At 43.1% G+C, this 15,671-nt stretch overlaps 1 protein-coding gene across 6 annotated transcripts in view; it reads right to left on the bottom strand.

Annotated features, from left to right (window-relative positions):
- The window catches only part of TRIM55 (tripartite motif containing 55), a 49,412-nt gene extending 39,960 nt beyond the window's left edge, over positions 1-9,452 (bottom strand). For 2 of the 6 annotated variants that reach the window (XR_004435184.1, XM_033202371.1), the window contains exons 1-3: positions 8,916-9,083; positions 7,868-8,040; positions 890-1,055 (exon numbers count right to left, since the gene is read on the bottom strand). Coding sequence is in view for 5 of the 6 variants with exons in the window: in XM_033202371.1 (XP_033058262.1) it covers positions 890-1,055; positions 7,868-8,040; positions 8,916-9,083 (507 nt within the window). In the remaining variant the exon portion in view is untranslated. Of the gene's footprint in view, positions 1-889; positions 1,056-1,306; positions 1,474-7,867; positions 8,041-8,915 lie in introns of those variants that run through there. The other 4 variants (XM_033202372.1, XM_033202369.1, XM_033202370.1 and 1 more) reach the window with 4 other exon arrangements.
- Positions 9,453-15,671: the final 6,219 nt, after the last annotated feature.

The following is a 15,671-nucleotide window of genomic DNA, read 5'->3' as shown; positions in this document are numbered from 1 at the left end:
TTGTAGTTGCTGTTGCCCAAGAGTTTTACTTCCAGATTTGATTCCAGTGCTGATCTTCACAGTAAAACACTGATCAAATGTGGAACTGATGATTCTAAATGGAAGAAACTGAGCGGCGGAACTGCTCAAATTCTCAGTGCCTGGAGTGGCTGCACCTATTGGAATACCCAACTCCGCTTTTATCTGCACCAAATGGATAAATTCTGACCTGCTCGTGCATGAAACCATGTTGGCAGGTTGGTAAAGTGTAGAGGGGGCTATGGCTGAGGCCCTGGGGTCAGGGGGATGCACGACACTCAGAGGGGTCTTTAGGCAACTGGCCCCGGTGACAGGAGGGCCAGCACAAGTCTGTGTTTTAAAGCTGTTCTGTAACTGTATGTCATTAGTGTAACCCTCCCTCACTAAGAGTGCGAGAGAAAACGCATTGAGGAGGACCAAAGAAACCTTTCATGGGTGGATGAAGAAAAGTATTCTGTGATTAGGGTAAAAAGCTGTCCTTTTCTTATCTGTAGTCTAAACTTCACATAATATTGAGCAGTTTGAGCTTTTGCTGGGTCCCCTAACATTGCTCATCTTCAGCAACCTCCAAAGGGCACAAAAACAGGGATCCTGCCCTTCTGCGCCCCTTCCTGAACCTGGGCACCCCTGCCCTGTCTCGCCTTTCCCCTCACCATCCAGGGAATTTGGTGTGTGCCTCGTGCACAACTGTGCACACATCTTCCTGCAGATGTGTGTGCCCCCAGTGTCCCTTGGCCTGACCTTGTGTGCCCCCAGTGTCCCTTGGCCCTGTGTGGCTTGGGTTTCCTCCTCCACCAGAGGAGGCCACTCACACTGGCCCCAGCAAGGCCCTGAGGTGTGGGGATGGGGAGGGAGGGAGCAGCTCCGTTACCTTCTGTCTCTGGAACACATGAGTGAGGGGAGCCACCTGGCAGTCCTTGTGTGCACCAAACACCTTGCACAGAGAGCAGGTGGGCACTTCGCAGTTCAGACAGTAGATGTTGATGCGCTCCTCTTCATGCTCCTCGCACATGGGCTGGTCTGACTTCTTTTCTGGCCTGGGAGGAATTAGGCAGATAAATGTCCATCAGCTCTCACTGGGCCAGAGCAGAGACCGTTGCTCTGCCTTGCAAATTCCTTCTCGTCCCTGTATGCCCAGCAACTCTATTCCAGAAGACCCCCAGGGGCCCTTTTACGTGCTCAGAGTTCACCAAATTCAGCTTCCCTGCAGGTGTAGCAGGGGAGTGCTGGCAAATCTCTAACAACTTGCTTGGGGTAGGGACAGAGACGTGGAGACCCTGATTTGTACCATTTGCCCATTTCCATGGTGTAGTTCCACATGGCCGATTTTAAGTTATTTAAGGTTTAAGAATCTGCTAGTGAAATTCCTGCAAGTTGAACATCGGACCCTGGTGAGCCGTCAGGAATGTGGTCCAGCACTGTGTCCACACGCTCACGAGTTTCTCAAGGGACACTTTCCCATTATGGACCAAGAACAGGAAGTTGTTGATGAACTAAAAGTCAAGTTTGCACAAGTTTTGGGAGGAGCTAGGTCACACCCCTCCAGCCTCTGGCCCCAGGAAACACCCTTTTCACTTGAAGGAGTGAGGATCGGCGTGGCTCACATGGAACCGAAATCTTCTGATTATTAATTCAAGTACTGGTTGGATGCAACTGTGTATGAGAGGCAAGTGTGGGTGTACCTCCTTATATAAACCCCAGGAATTCTGATATATCCTATCTAATGACTGAGGCTGCTAATAGTTTTCAGAAGTATTAAAAAAATTCAAATCCAAATCCAGAAGCTTTCTTCAAATTTCAAAACACATAGTTATTTAGCAACATCTTAGATTTGGGACTACTTTTTTTTTTTGTCGCTATACAGATCCAATTTTTAAAAACTACGGGTTTTTATGAGACACGAAATCAATTTAGGGAGCTATGATCCGCATTGTTAAAATAAAAATAGAAAGGAATAGCAAATACTGTGAATTACATGTAGTAAGAAAAAGTATAGCTATTCGAAACTTTTGTTTCAGGTGTACATGTGTATATATGTGACTGAAACAAAAGTATATGTGTGTTTGTGTGTGTGTTTGTGTATGTGTGTATATATGTATGTATGTGTGTGTATATATATATCCATCCATATATGTAAGTGATTACAATGTAAAATGCACTTCCTACTGTGAATCATGAATACAGGTGTTGAAACCCATTGTTTCTGATGTGTGGTATCTTGTAGCTGCAGCCCCAGAACTCAGAGAAAGGCAGAGAACATGCTGATGTACCTCTGTAAGACACTAATGTTCCTTTATAAGTTGCTAGGTGGATGTCAAGTACTTGAGATTAGGACAAACATTGGGAGAATCCCTGGGTCTCATAAGAAAATTGCATGGACTTCCAGTTTCAAAATATTAGAATCTGATTGTTGCAAAAGGAATTTCTGTCTAGTTTTGCAGCAATATGCTTTCCTTGAAGTCTATGACCTTTTGATTTGACCACATATTTGGAACTCAAATAAGGAAAGTCAACTCCACAATTGAGAAAATTGTTCCCCTCTCGGGTCTGTCTGTTTCCTCCACTAGAAAATCAGCTCCATGAGGGCAGGGGCCACGATGAGTCTTCTTTTTTGCTGCATCTCCAGTACTCAGAACGGTGCCTCGCACAGAGGCAGTGGCTCCGTAAATATTTGTTGCACAAATGAGTGAGACAACGAAAGGGAATTTGACCTATGAATGGACAGTATTCTCTGTGCTCTAGTGTAACACCACCCAGCTGGAGAAGGCATGGCAAATATGGGGAAAGCCTGTGATCACCTGGCACTCCTGAGTGGCAGAGGAAGAGACCAGACAACTTCCTGATTACTCCTTTAGTAAATGACAGTGCCCTCTGGGGTTTGGACTGGCAAGTTGGTCTCTGCCTGGTCAAAGGTATCTTCCCCTCTAAATCCTTCCCTCCTAGGTATCTCTACCTTATTATTAACGTGGGTTAAGCAAGAGTGGGCAGCCTGGGTCCCACATGCTGTTCTGATATCAATAACTGTGACCAGAGATAGTGTCACAGAACACGGGTCTATGCAGTATATGCAAATATTGAAAATGTGAAAACAGCCATAAGGCTCTACATTTAGTTTTGTTTGTGATTCAATTTATTTATTTATTTATTTCATGGTGCTGTATACACTGATTTCTCATATTCCTCATTGGGTTTTTCCTATTTAGGTTGTAGTCCAGCCCCAGAGGCACCACCCACTCATAGATGAGCATATAATGAGACCTCTGTACAACTTAAAACATGTAACAGACTTGGGACAGATTTGGCATGTAAAAAAAAGACATAAATACATTTTTATGAGGTGAGAGCAGCCAAGCTCACAGCTGTGGTCAGGGCCCAGTGCTAAATGTTGGCTGTGGCCCCTCGCCGTTCAGTGTAGGCTGGACTGAGGAGTCTGTAGCCTGCTGTCTCTGGTCTCTGAGGTTCCTGAGGCCACCCTAAAGTTTCCTGAGGAGTGGGCATCTGGTCTTGGTGAGGCAATTCAAGTAGTAACTTTGTAGTCAAACTGATTTTTTTTTTGAGATGGAGTTTTGCTCTTGTCGCCCAGGCTGGAGTGCAACGGCTCAATCTCAGCTCACTGCAACCTCCACCTCCCTGGTTCAAGTGATTCTCTTGCCTCAGTCTCCCAAATTGCTGGGATAACAGGCATCTGCCACCGCACCCGGCTAATTTTTCTTGTATTTAGTAGAGATGGGGTTTCACCATGTTGGTCAGGCTGGTCTCGAACTCCTGACCTCAGGTGATCTGCCCACCTTAGCCTCCCAAAGTGCTACGATTACAGGTGTGAGCCACCGCGCCCAGCCAAACTGATCTTAAAGCTTCATTCCAGCTCAGCTTCTCCATGTAGTGGCTGTGTGGCCTTAAACAAGTTACTTAACCTCTTTTGGTCTCAGTTTTTACTCGTATCAAAAATCGGATTAAGGGTCTTCTAATTAAATGTGGCAGAATGAACACAAGCATGTATTTATGTATTTATGTATATGTGTATGTATTTATTCTGCTGAAATCCCAGTGAAATGAGGATAAGGAAATAAAAGGACATAAATTAATAAGGACAAAAAGTGAGCACAGATGACAGCAGATGAGAGATATCAACCAAATATTGGAAATTAGGAACATCTGGATGAAGGGACATGACCTACTTGAGTTGCATCTTAGTTCTGTTACGTTCCTGCAGTGAGAAGCTTACAATAAGCAAGCTGACTTGAGCTATGGAACCCTGGAAAGGTTCTGGAACTGCAGGAGCCAGGAGTCCTGAAGGCAGAAGTAGGCAGTGAGGGAGTGGGAGAGGTTGAAAAGAGGAGGACTTTGTGCACGTTTCAAGAGATTACTTGAGGATGTGCTCCATAGAAACAAGAGAGTAAGCCACCGAACAAGGAGACCTGGAATCCAGGAAGCAAAGGGTTCAACCCAGGGGACAGTAAAAGAATTCCCCAGTAGAGGGTAAAGCCTAGCCATGTGAGGGCTCAGTCCTAATCGTCTACAGCCGAAAGTCAATAGGAAATGTCTAAAATTGAAAAGTCAAAGACTAGGAGCATACCAGTAGTATGCACATGTCATTGGTGATAAATAGCAGAAAAACAGCTAAAAGAATTAAAAGTGGTTGACTCTGGTGAATGAGGCTTGGGGGTAAAGAGAGAATAGGGTGGAGATAGCATTTCTCTTTAGAGGCCTCATATACCGAATTTTAAAAAGTGTGTATGTTAGTTACTTTAAGACACTAAACACTTTAATAGGATAGCAGTAATTATAATAATCAGCACCTCACAGGATTATTGTGAGAATTAAAGAATTGCATATGGGCCAGGCGCGGTGGCTCACGCCTGTAATCCCAGCACTTTGGGAGGCCAAGGTGGGCAGATCACGAGGTCAGCAGATGGAGACCATCCTGGCTAACACGGTGAAACCCCGTCTCTACTAAAAAAGAAAAAACAAAAAAAAAAAAAACAAAAAATTAGCCGGGCTTGGTGGTGGGCACCTGGAGTCCCAGCTACTGGGGAGGCTGAGGCAGGAGAACGGCGTAAACCTGGGCAGCGGAGCTTGCAGTGAGTGGAGATCGTGCCACTGCACTCCAGCTTGGGCGACAGAGCAAGACTCCGTCTCAAAAAAAAAAAAAGTATTGCACACGATTCGTGTGTTAGGCACCCTGAACAGTGTCTGGCACATAGCACATAGTAGTTTTACTTGTTATAGTTTAAAGTTAATTATTATTATAATAATTATTAATATTAGCCAAAATAGTACCTTCTCTTACCGTGTCTCACTCCCAACTGTGGCTAGTCTGGCACCATGCAGAATTCTGGATAAGAATGCTAGGTTTTGGCTGGGCACGGTGGCTCATGCCTGTAATCCCAGCACTTTGGGAGGCCGAGGCGGGCGGATCCTCCAGGTCAGGAGATCGAGACCATCCTGGCTAACACAGTGAAACCCCCATCTCTACTAAAAATACAAAAAAATTAGCCGGGCCTGGTGGCAGGCGCCTGTAGTCCCAGCTACTCGGGAGGCTGAGGCAGGAGAATGGCGTAAACCCGGGAGGCGGAGCTTGCAGTGAGCCAAGATTGCGCCACTGCACTCCAGCCTGGGCGACAGAGCGAGACTCCATCTCAAAAAATAAAATAAAATAAAATAAAATAAAAAAAGAATGCTAGGTTTGGTGGAGACTTACAGTCTCCAGCCTTTCTGGAGGAGGTCAGAGTTGACCAATAACATCCCAGTCTGTGACTGGTCACCCCTCCACCTCCTTCCAATGGCCACAGCTGAACTCTTCTCACTCTGTGTATCCAAGGTCATTCCAGGGTTACCTAATGTACCCTGAGGCTCAAGGTTCTGGTCTAGTAAGGCTGTCTGCCCCCAGGGGACACCTGCGTTTCTTCCCAGACATATGGCCAAGTGTTCTGTGCGACTTGTGGTTCTGCTACCAAGTAAAATTGTCCCACAAGCAAGTCTCAAGTTCAAGAAAAAACAGCATAACAAAATCACAGAAAATCACAAAGGCATCCCTAGTCCACTCAACTATAAGCTTTATTGTTGGAAATTTCGTTCATTACTTTTGTGCAATTTACTTCCCAGCCCTGGGTACTATTTTTGGCAGCTGCACCAAGCCAACTTCATAGTTAAGGTGAAGATGTGTTTTGTAGTTTTACTAATACTGCAAGTTTTAACATCTCTTCTCTGGATTTCATAACAAGTATTGCTATTTTTTCATGTCTCATATTCCCGCTGTGACAAGTAACAAAACATAAATTTATTGCAATAAATAGAACATGTAAGAATATTTGTGGTGTTGCTTAATCAGCTGGGATTTATGGGGCAACTATTCTGTGCAAGGCACTGTACTAGCTCTGAAATTTGTTATGTAAGAATATTTGTGGTATTGCTTAATCAGCTGGGTTTTATGGAACAACTATTCTGTGCAAGGCACTGGACTAGCACCGAAACTCTTGTTAATATAAACTCTCTTAATATTAGGTTGGTGGAAAAGTAATTGCTGTTTTGGCCATGAAAAGTAATTGCAAAAATCGCAATTTTGCATCAATCTCATAATTAATTGGTTTTTAATTGATTGGTTAAGTTTTTAAGAGACAGTGTGTATTTGTATTTTAAAGTAGTGAAATACAATGAGATCAAATCTGTAAAGTAACAGCAACAGCAATAGTACTTTTGTTCTTGTCAAGAGACTTTGGAAGCAAGGGAAACAGCCAGCTGCAATCTCTGCAATATGTCATCAGCAATTCTTCCCCAAACCCATCTAGATCCTGGTACTATCTAATTTAGTTTTGGATCTTTGCGGAAATTAATAGCTATAATAATTATAATAATTATGTTAGATTTATAGAACAGCTTTCCTTCCAAGAGCACAAGCCTCTTAGAGCTCTGCAGATGTTCCATAAATACATGTCCCCTAATGGAATCACAATGAGGCCACTTCTAGATGGTCTCAATATTGCTATCAAGCTTCGTGGACTGGACTGACCTGTGCACAATTGAAAAGGGGCTCTTCACATCGTGCCTTCTAGGAATAAGCTTCCCACAGAGTTGTATCTAGGAAAGGAATTCTATAGCCAATGTGGTTTGGTGAATAAGAAGCCTTTTTTTGTTATTTTTTAAATGAATGGATGATATATAATGCTATCACAATGCTATTCGCAATCAACAAGTGAATGCTGACTATGCAGTAAATACAGTATAAGGAATAGGGAAACATAACCTGAATTTCATCTTTTTTTCCTCATGTCTCTGAACTTTAAGTCCCTAAAGGCCAGGGTTTTGCCTTGCTTTGTGACTTCCCTTGGAGTAAATACAGTGACAACCTATGTTAGAGGATTTTGTTTTTATTATTACCATCCAAACAATCTTAAGGAAAGACTGTTTGAATTAGGAACTGGGCTATTTTGGAAGATGCCATTTCTATTAATTTTCTATTAAGTTTTTACTAGATTTTTTTTCTTTGCTTTGTAGAGATCTGGAGCTATAAAGAAACTGTGAAGTGCAAAAATGTGTAAAATGGATGTAATACCAGGATTTAAGGTGTAGGGGGACAGCAGTATGTCTCTTTCAACATCCCCATCTGGAATGGATTAGTGTTAATGAGTCACTTAATTCTTAAATTGATACAAAAGCATGGGCACCAACTCCCCTGTCTCATGCTGTGAGCAACTCTCAGTCTCACTGGGAAGGACTGACTTGGAAAACCATTTTTCCATAAAACAGTCTGTGATTGATAAACAAGCATTCATGTAGCAACCCATTAAACCAAACAAACAAAAACAAGTTTCAGATGGCCTTGACACATGGAAGAGTGGAAGAGTGTTACCTGGTGGACTCCTGCTTGTAGATGTCAATGATATTTTCCACCAGCAGGTTCCTCTGAAGTCCATATACCCCATGTCTATCCAAAACCACTTCATGTCTACAGGATGGGCAGCGGAATCGGCCCCCTGATGCCATGGTGGTGCCTCCTCTTGTGGGCAAATACGGGTTAGAGGCCTGTTCTTGCCAAGTAAGAAAAAAGGAATTGGGTAATGCCACAAGTAGCTTCTCTGAGACTTATTTTCACTCTCTGCTACTACAAACAACATGAACTTCTACTTTAAGCTTGCCATAAGATCATCCCTCAGGGCTTTCTCAGCAAGTGGTCCTGAAACACGGGGTCAGACCTTATCCACAGTCATATGCGAACATACCACTGTCTACGTAAGATATTTTTCCATTCAACATTTTCAGAACCAAAAGTTCCAGCCAGAAACTCCACATTAAAGTCTTCAGCAATTACTTATTTATAGTTTTGAAACACATTAAATGGTTTAATTTTTAAAAATATATGATTCTTACTATTAAAATAAAACTAGATTTGGGAGTAAAGAGGACACAAACCAAATCATTAAAAGAAACATGATTTTCTTGAAAGTAAATGCAACTTTATAAAATTTCTTTTGTTTGTTTGTTTGTTTTTCTTTTTTTGAGACAGAGTCTCACTCTGTTGCCCAGGCTGGAGTGCAATGGCACAATCTCGGCTCACTGCAACCTCCACCTCCTGGGTTCAAGCAATTCTCCTGCCTCAGCCTCCCAAGTACCTGAGATTATAGGTGCCCGCCACCATGCCCAGCTAATTTTTTTTTTTTTTTTTGTATTTTTAGTGGAGATGGGGTTTCGCCATGTTAGCCAGCCTGGTCTCGAATGCCTGACCTCAGGTGATCCACTGGCCTTGGCTTCCCAAAGTGCGGGAATTACAGGTATGAGCCACCGCGCCGGCAACCTTATAAAGTTTTTTAAAGGATTTCACCTCAATGTTAAGCACTTGATTCCAAGAGAAGGGAATCTTTTCCACCCCCTCCCCCCAACCAAATTCCAAACAAACCTACCTGGAAAATATCACTGGCACATTTCCTACACAGGTTGTGCTGACAGGGAAGAATGACCACAGGTTTCGTGAACATCTCTAAGCAGATGGGACAGATGAGTTGCTTCTCTAAGTTATCCATGGTCTGCTGCTCTTTGGAAAAAGACTTGTAATTCAGAGATGCGCTCATCTCCTTGCCGTCCCCAAGTGTGCTGCCAGGGAAGGGTGCTGCAAGTGGCTCCAGCAAGTGTTTCCTGGATATTATTCCAGGGATTGTGTGATCAAGTGTCCTTTACGTTTCTCTCGGTGGAGGACATTGTTTCAGGCCCTGGTTTGGAGTGGGTGCCGGAGCTGTTTTTAGCAACCTGCAGTCACGTGATGTGGGCTGACTTGTCCATATAAGCCAGTGACAGGAGGATGGATCCTGACAGGTGACAAGCAGGAGTCAACATTCTTGCCCCAGGGAGTGAAGAGAGTGGGTGGGAAGGAGGATTACAAACCCCATTTAGACAGGGTTGTGAAGAGAAGGAAGTCAAAGCTGACAGTTGTCAACAACAAATGCAAATGTGCATGCCTAGCCACTGAACCATGCCCTCTGTGAACACTCACTGAGAATTTGGCGACAGTTTCTCCAGGAAGGGGCAGAACGTAGCACAGAGTCTGACTGTGTGACTAATGCCAGCCCTGTCTTGAGAGTGTAGGAACTGAGTCACCGAAAGTAGCCTAATGGAGCCTTCTTAGGTGAAAATGAACAAAACATGTCTTGAAAATTGTTATCCTGGCTTCACAAGGGCAATCATCAAAAAGACTTTCTTAATGTTAAGTATTTCACCTTTGTCAGCTGGGGTTGTGGTCTTTGAAAAATTACAATTTAAAAGCTAAATTCAAATCTTCACCATAAAGGTATCCACCTAATAAATAAATAAATACATGCATAAATAAAAATTCAAAACCAGTGAATGATCTAATTATTTGAGAAAAAAGTTATATGATAAAACAACTCTAGTATGCTGTTTGCTCTTCCGCATTGCTTTCCTCTTCCTTGGCCCTCTTTCATCCTATACTGCCCCACCTCCTACACACACCCAAAAACACAAAGCAAATTTGATAGTCTTTTACTGATTATTTAAATTCTTAAATTATATAATAGTTTGCAACAATAATCAGTAATGTGGTAGCAACTGGCAGGGGCCTGGGGGTGGCAAATCTATTATTTCATTTTGTCATCCCTTGGGGGACAGTTACCAGTGCCATTGACAAGTGAAGTATAAATGGAGTCCTATTTCCATACCTGCATTTCATCTGCCTCCAAAATAACTATACTCCCTTGCATTTCCCCTTCCTCCAAGGTGACTTTTTAAACCATAGTTTCCCTGGTCATTTCTAATATTCTTGGTCTGCTCTTGAGTCATAAACATCGATTCTGACATTCATTGGGATTTTGTGAAGCGACAGTTTAACCAATATATATTGTATTTAAAAATTTTTAAATCAGATCAAAAATGAAAAAGAAATCCATGTCTGTTTATTTGTGATAAATTTTGGCTTTCTTTCTCCTTGATTTTAAAAACCTGGGACAATGAACACATTTTGTTAACATATCCCTGGTGTGAATTAGATTACCAGTGAAGCGTAGGTCAGTGTGACTGGTTACGTGTGGTCTTAGTGCTGTGTGCACAGAGAGCTTATTGAGAATCTAACAAGCTCTATTAATTAATAATAAGTTATATGTATTCATAAACATATCGGGGATCTTTAGAGAATTATCTTAGTCCTTTCAATATTTATTTAGCAACTACAGTGAGGACAGGGACTGGTAAAATTTTTTTACTGAATTACTTTGGTTCACCCAGCCTAGACAGTTAATTGTGTTTATCAATTCATGGGCTGTGGAGGGGAGGTCTGAATACAATATGTGAGATATTTTCTAGGAAAGATTAAGTTTCTACTGCCAAAGACCTTGCAATCTAAGTAAAAGCACTTAAACTAATCATGCACGTTGCAGCAAAGTCTTTTCTTGTAGAAGGAATTCATTCCTTCAAAATATATTCATTGGATATGTGTAGTGTGTCCCCATTGTGTGGGGCTCTGGGGATTGAAAGATGAACAAGACATAGGTCATTGTCCTCAAGGAGCCCAGTCGAAGAGTGGAGATGAGACGTGCACACACACAACATAGTACAAAATAAAATGTGATAAAGAGTGCAAGCCAAAAAGTACCTGAGACAGGTCTCAATCGAGAAAGTTTGTTTTGTCAAGGTTAAGGGCGCGTGCCAGGAGGCAGGTCTGTGTCTTTCTCCAAAGATTTTGGAGGCTTTAATATTTAAAGGGAAAAGGATGGATATTGGAGAAAGAGAAAAAAAATTTCTCAGTTGTGGGTATAGATAAGAGGCAAACGGTTGCATTCTTTCGAGTCTTTGATCAGTCTTTCACCAAATACATAATTTACATGTTGGGGCTGGGCGGTAGGTAGAGGAATAATAGTCATTTATGTCTTCCTCTAGCTCAGTGAGTCTGCATTTTTACATCAGAGGAAGAAAGCAGATATGTATTTGTCTCAGGTGAGCAGAGAGATGACTTAGAGTTCTGTCCTTTGTACCACACCTGTGAAGATAAGCTGTCAATTTACACTGTCAGGGTAGAATTCAATAAAACTGTTTTAAGGTAAAGATATTGGGGCCTATAAGGAATTTCCCAGTGTGCAAACTGTAAGGCAGGTATGCAGCTTTTAAATCTTTGTAGCTATCTTACTTAGGAATAATGTGGGAGGCAGGTTTGCCTGACGCAGTTTCCAGCTTGACTTTTCCCTTTGGCTTATGATTTTGGGGTCCCAGGATTTATTTTCCTTTCACAACAGCTACAGCAATTCAGGGTAGGAGGAATCAGAGGGCTTCATGGGTGGGGGTAGTGTTTGAACTGCTGCACTGAGGATCTCAGAGGGATGGACGTGTAGTTAGGTGGGGCATGGCTGGGGCTTTCCAAGAGAAGGCACAGAAGCAGCAACATGGGCATGCACAGGCGTGCAGGGGATCTCCGAGCCATGGTGGCTTGAGTTGGAGGGCAGGCATGCTGCTCAAGCATTGGCTGGCCATGGATACTGCAAAGAGTTTTTAACACTTAATAAATTAAGCAGCAGGAATTCGTTAAAAGTTTCTCACTTCCGTGAGAGCAGTGGTTGGTTAGATTGATCTTTCAGTGAGAATTGAGTTAGATTAGCATGAAGGTGACTGGCTAAAGACCAGATCAGAGGCTGTTGCCAACAGTCCAGGTGAGAGATTGGGAAGTCCTGGCACAGGTCATGGTAGTGGGGAAGGAAAGAAGGAAATGATCCCTGGGGCTGCTATGAAAGTAGAATCCACAGAGATGACTCAGATGCGTGAGCCTGAGTGACCGATGATGTGAGAGGCTGCAGAGTGAGTCAGAGACAGTCAGGCTTTCTCTCTACTTCTGCATCTACCTCGCTTTGTGGTCTTGGAAGGTGACCTCACCTAGGAGGATTTCAGCTCTGCCCTCTGTAAGTGAGTGGGGTTCATAACCTAGCTCAGCAGCATTCGTAGAAAAAAACAAAAACCTCTGAAATAGTATTTTCTTTTAAGAGCCCGAGGGTCACTCTGTTGCCCAAACTGGAGTATAGTGGCGCAGTCATAGCTCACTGTAACCTCAAACTCCTGAGCTCAAGCAACCCCCCACCTCAGACCCCTGAGTAGCTGGGACTACAGGTGTGCACCACTAGGCCCGGCTAATTTTTTAATTTTTTTTGCAGAGACAAGGGTCTTGCTATGTTGCCCAGGCTTGAACTCCTGGCTTCAAGCCATCCTCCTGCCATGGCCTCCCAAAGCTCTGGGATTACAGCGCTGATCTCTATCTTCCTTTCTCTGTCTTTTTTTTTTCTCTCTCTGTTCTTTCTTGCTCCCTGCCTTTTACTTTTTCTTAGAACTGTCCCTGGAGGCTACACAGGAAACCAGCATGAATCCCACAGGACTAAGAGCCCAGTTGATGAATGTCAATGAAAAAGAGTAAAACTCTGTAAAATATTTGAAAAGATTTACTCTGAGCCAAATATAAGAACCATGACCTGTGACAGCCCCAGGAAGTCCTGAGAACAGGTGCCCAAGGTGGTCAGGCTACGTTTAGTTTTATAAGTTTCAGGGAGACATAAGACATCAATCAATATATGTGGGGGTATACATTCATTTGGTCTGAAATATGGGACAGCTCGAAGTGGGGGCTTCCAGGTCATAGGTAGATTCGAAGATTTTCTGATTGGCAGTTGGTTAAAAGAGTTAAGATATTACCTAAGGACCTGCAATTTACAGTAAGGTATGTCTGGGTTTAGATAAGGGGTTGTGGACACCAAGGTTCTTGTGCAGAAGATGCTTCCAACTAGCAGACTTCAGAGGGAATAGAAGTTAAATCTTAGTTAAATCTCTCTCGGATCAGGGAAAAGACCTGGAAAAGGAAGGGATTCTCTACAGAATATAGATTTTCCTCACAAGAGACAGTGTTACAGGGCCATTTCAAAATATTTCAAGGAAATATATTTTGGGGTAAAATACTTTAATTTCTTTCAGGGCCTGCTATCTGTCATATAATGCTATACTAGCATCAGATTGGAATTTGGTATCTTATTGCTACAAAGAGTCTGTTTTTTCAGTCTTAAGATCTCTGTTTTAGTGTTAATGCTGGTCAGCTGAGCCTGAATTCTAAAAGAAGCTAGAAGGAGGCATGTGTGACTCTATCTTCCCATGATGGCCTGAAATCATTTTTTAGGTTTACTTTGGAACGACCTTGGCCGAGAAGGGGCATCCCATCAGTGAGTTGGGGGGCTTAGAATTATATTTTTGGTTTACCAAAATATACCCTGAAAATCTGAGACAGGTCTCAGTTAATTTAGAAAGTTAATTTTGCCAAGGTTGAGGATGCACGCCTGTGACATGGCCTCAGGAGGTCCTAACAACATGTGCCCACGGTGATCAGAGCACAGTTTGTTTTTATACATTCTATGGAGACATGAGACATCAATCAACATATGCAAGATGAACATTGGCTTGGTCTGGAAACGGGACAGCTTGAAGCAAAGGCGGAAGATTCGAAGCGGGGAGGAGGATTCTAGGTCATAGGTAGAAAAGAGGAAAAATGGTTGCATTCTCTTCAGTTTCTAATTAGCCTCTCCATTTATGCATTTATTTCAGTGAGCAGAGGGGCGACTTTGAATAGAATGAGAGGCAGATTGGCCCTAAATAGTTCCCAGCTTAACTTTTCCCTTAGCTTAGTGATTTGGGGGCCCCAAGATTTATTTTCCCTTCACAACATGAATAATTACCACCTTCCTCTCTGCGTTCTCTTTTCTTCATTTCTTGCTCCTCCCTGCTCTCAGACACCAGTCCATGGGGTGGGTGTTTGAGCTGGAAATGGGACACAGGAGGGAGTGCTCTGCTCTAAGGAGAAATCAGAACATTTTGTTCACTCCCAAATCATTCATAGGGTCCAGGAGATTGGGGAAATTCTGGACCTGAATCAGAATTTAAGTCATCTTCAGGCTGTGGGATTTGGAGTGGACCTGAGCCTGTGCTGGACATGAAAACCAGCTGATAAAAGAAAAAATTTAGACAAATTGAAATTAACAAAATTTAACTGAGCAAAGGATGATTCACGAATGAGGCAGCCCTCAGAATCAGAATAGGTTTAGAGATTCAAGGGCTGCCCCATGGTTGGATAAGATTTATGGACCGAGAAAGGGAAGTGATGTACAGAAAGCAGAAGTGAGGCACAGAGTTAGGTGGACTGGTGACAGCTCAGCATTTGCCTTACTTGAACCTGGTTTAACAGCTGACCACCTGGGATTGGCTGAGACTCAGCGACCTGTTACAAGAGCATGTTACAGTCTGTTTAGACACCCAATTGGGTGACAGTTCACTATGTACAAGAAACCTTTAGGTGAAACCTAAAATATATATGAAGGTAGCTTTAGGTCAAACTTAATTTAACAAAGCGTAGTCTCCTGAAGGTATTTTGGTTTATATAGAAGGAGTGCACTGCTTCCTCCACGTCCACCCCCACTCTCACCACACATATCAGGACAGAGGCTAGAAACTGATCAGGAGCAATTACACAGGGAGCTGCCATGGTTGGAAGCCCTGGTTGCCCCTCATTTCTGAGTCCCACCAGCCTGGGGCTGGAGTATGTTTAGACACATTGAAAAACTGAAGCAAAGTTACCACCACCCTCCCCTCTTTCAACAGTTTTCCAGTCTCCCAGATACATCTGGGGAAATTAGATGGGTCCCTAGGAACTGAGTGTGCACCCAACGGTGGATGTGACACTGAAGAGTGACAACAGAAAAAGAAGGCTTTTGACCTCTTTCAACCTGTAGCTGCCAGGCCAAATGGAACCAGGCATTTTCAGGGGCCAGGGCCCAGGAATGAGATGTAGATCTGCAATGGAATTCTGACATGACCTACCTGGAGTTAGGCCAAATTTCACAAGTAAAGGGCACGGTCTGTCCTCACTTAAGACACCAGCAGCAAACTCTGGGGTTCCCAGATCCTGCACTTCTGACGAACTGGCTACAAATTTGGGGGTTCCCACTACCTCCTTGGTTTGGGTAGAATGACTCACAGAACTCAGGAAACCATATTTATTATTACAGTTTTATTAGAGCCAAAAAGAATACAAATTAAGACTGGCCAAAAGAAGAAATTCATAGGGGCAAGGTTGCAGGATGTCCCAAATGTGAACTTCCATGTCCTCTCCCAGTGGAGTCAGGATGCATCACCCT

This window comes from Trachypithecus francoisi, unplaced genomic scaffold, assembly GCF_009764315.1.
Source record: "Trachypithecus francoisi isolate TF-2019V2 unplaced genomic scaffold, Tfra_2.0 Lachesis_group7, whole genome shotgun sequence".
In the NCBI taxonomy this organism is placed as follows: domain Eukaryota; kingdom Metazoa; phylum Chordata; class Mammalia; order Primates; family Cercopithecidae; genus Trachypithecus; species Trachypithecus francoisi.
Note: the sequence above shows the minus strand (reverse complement) of the source record. Positions and strands in the feature narration are given on the sequence as shown.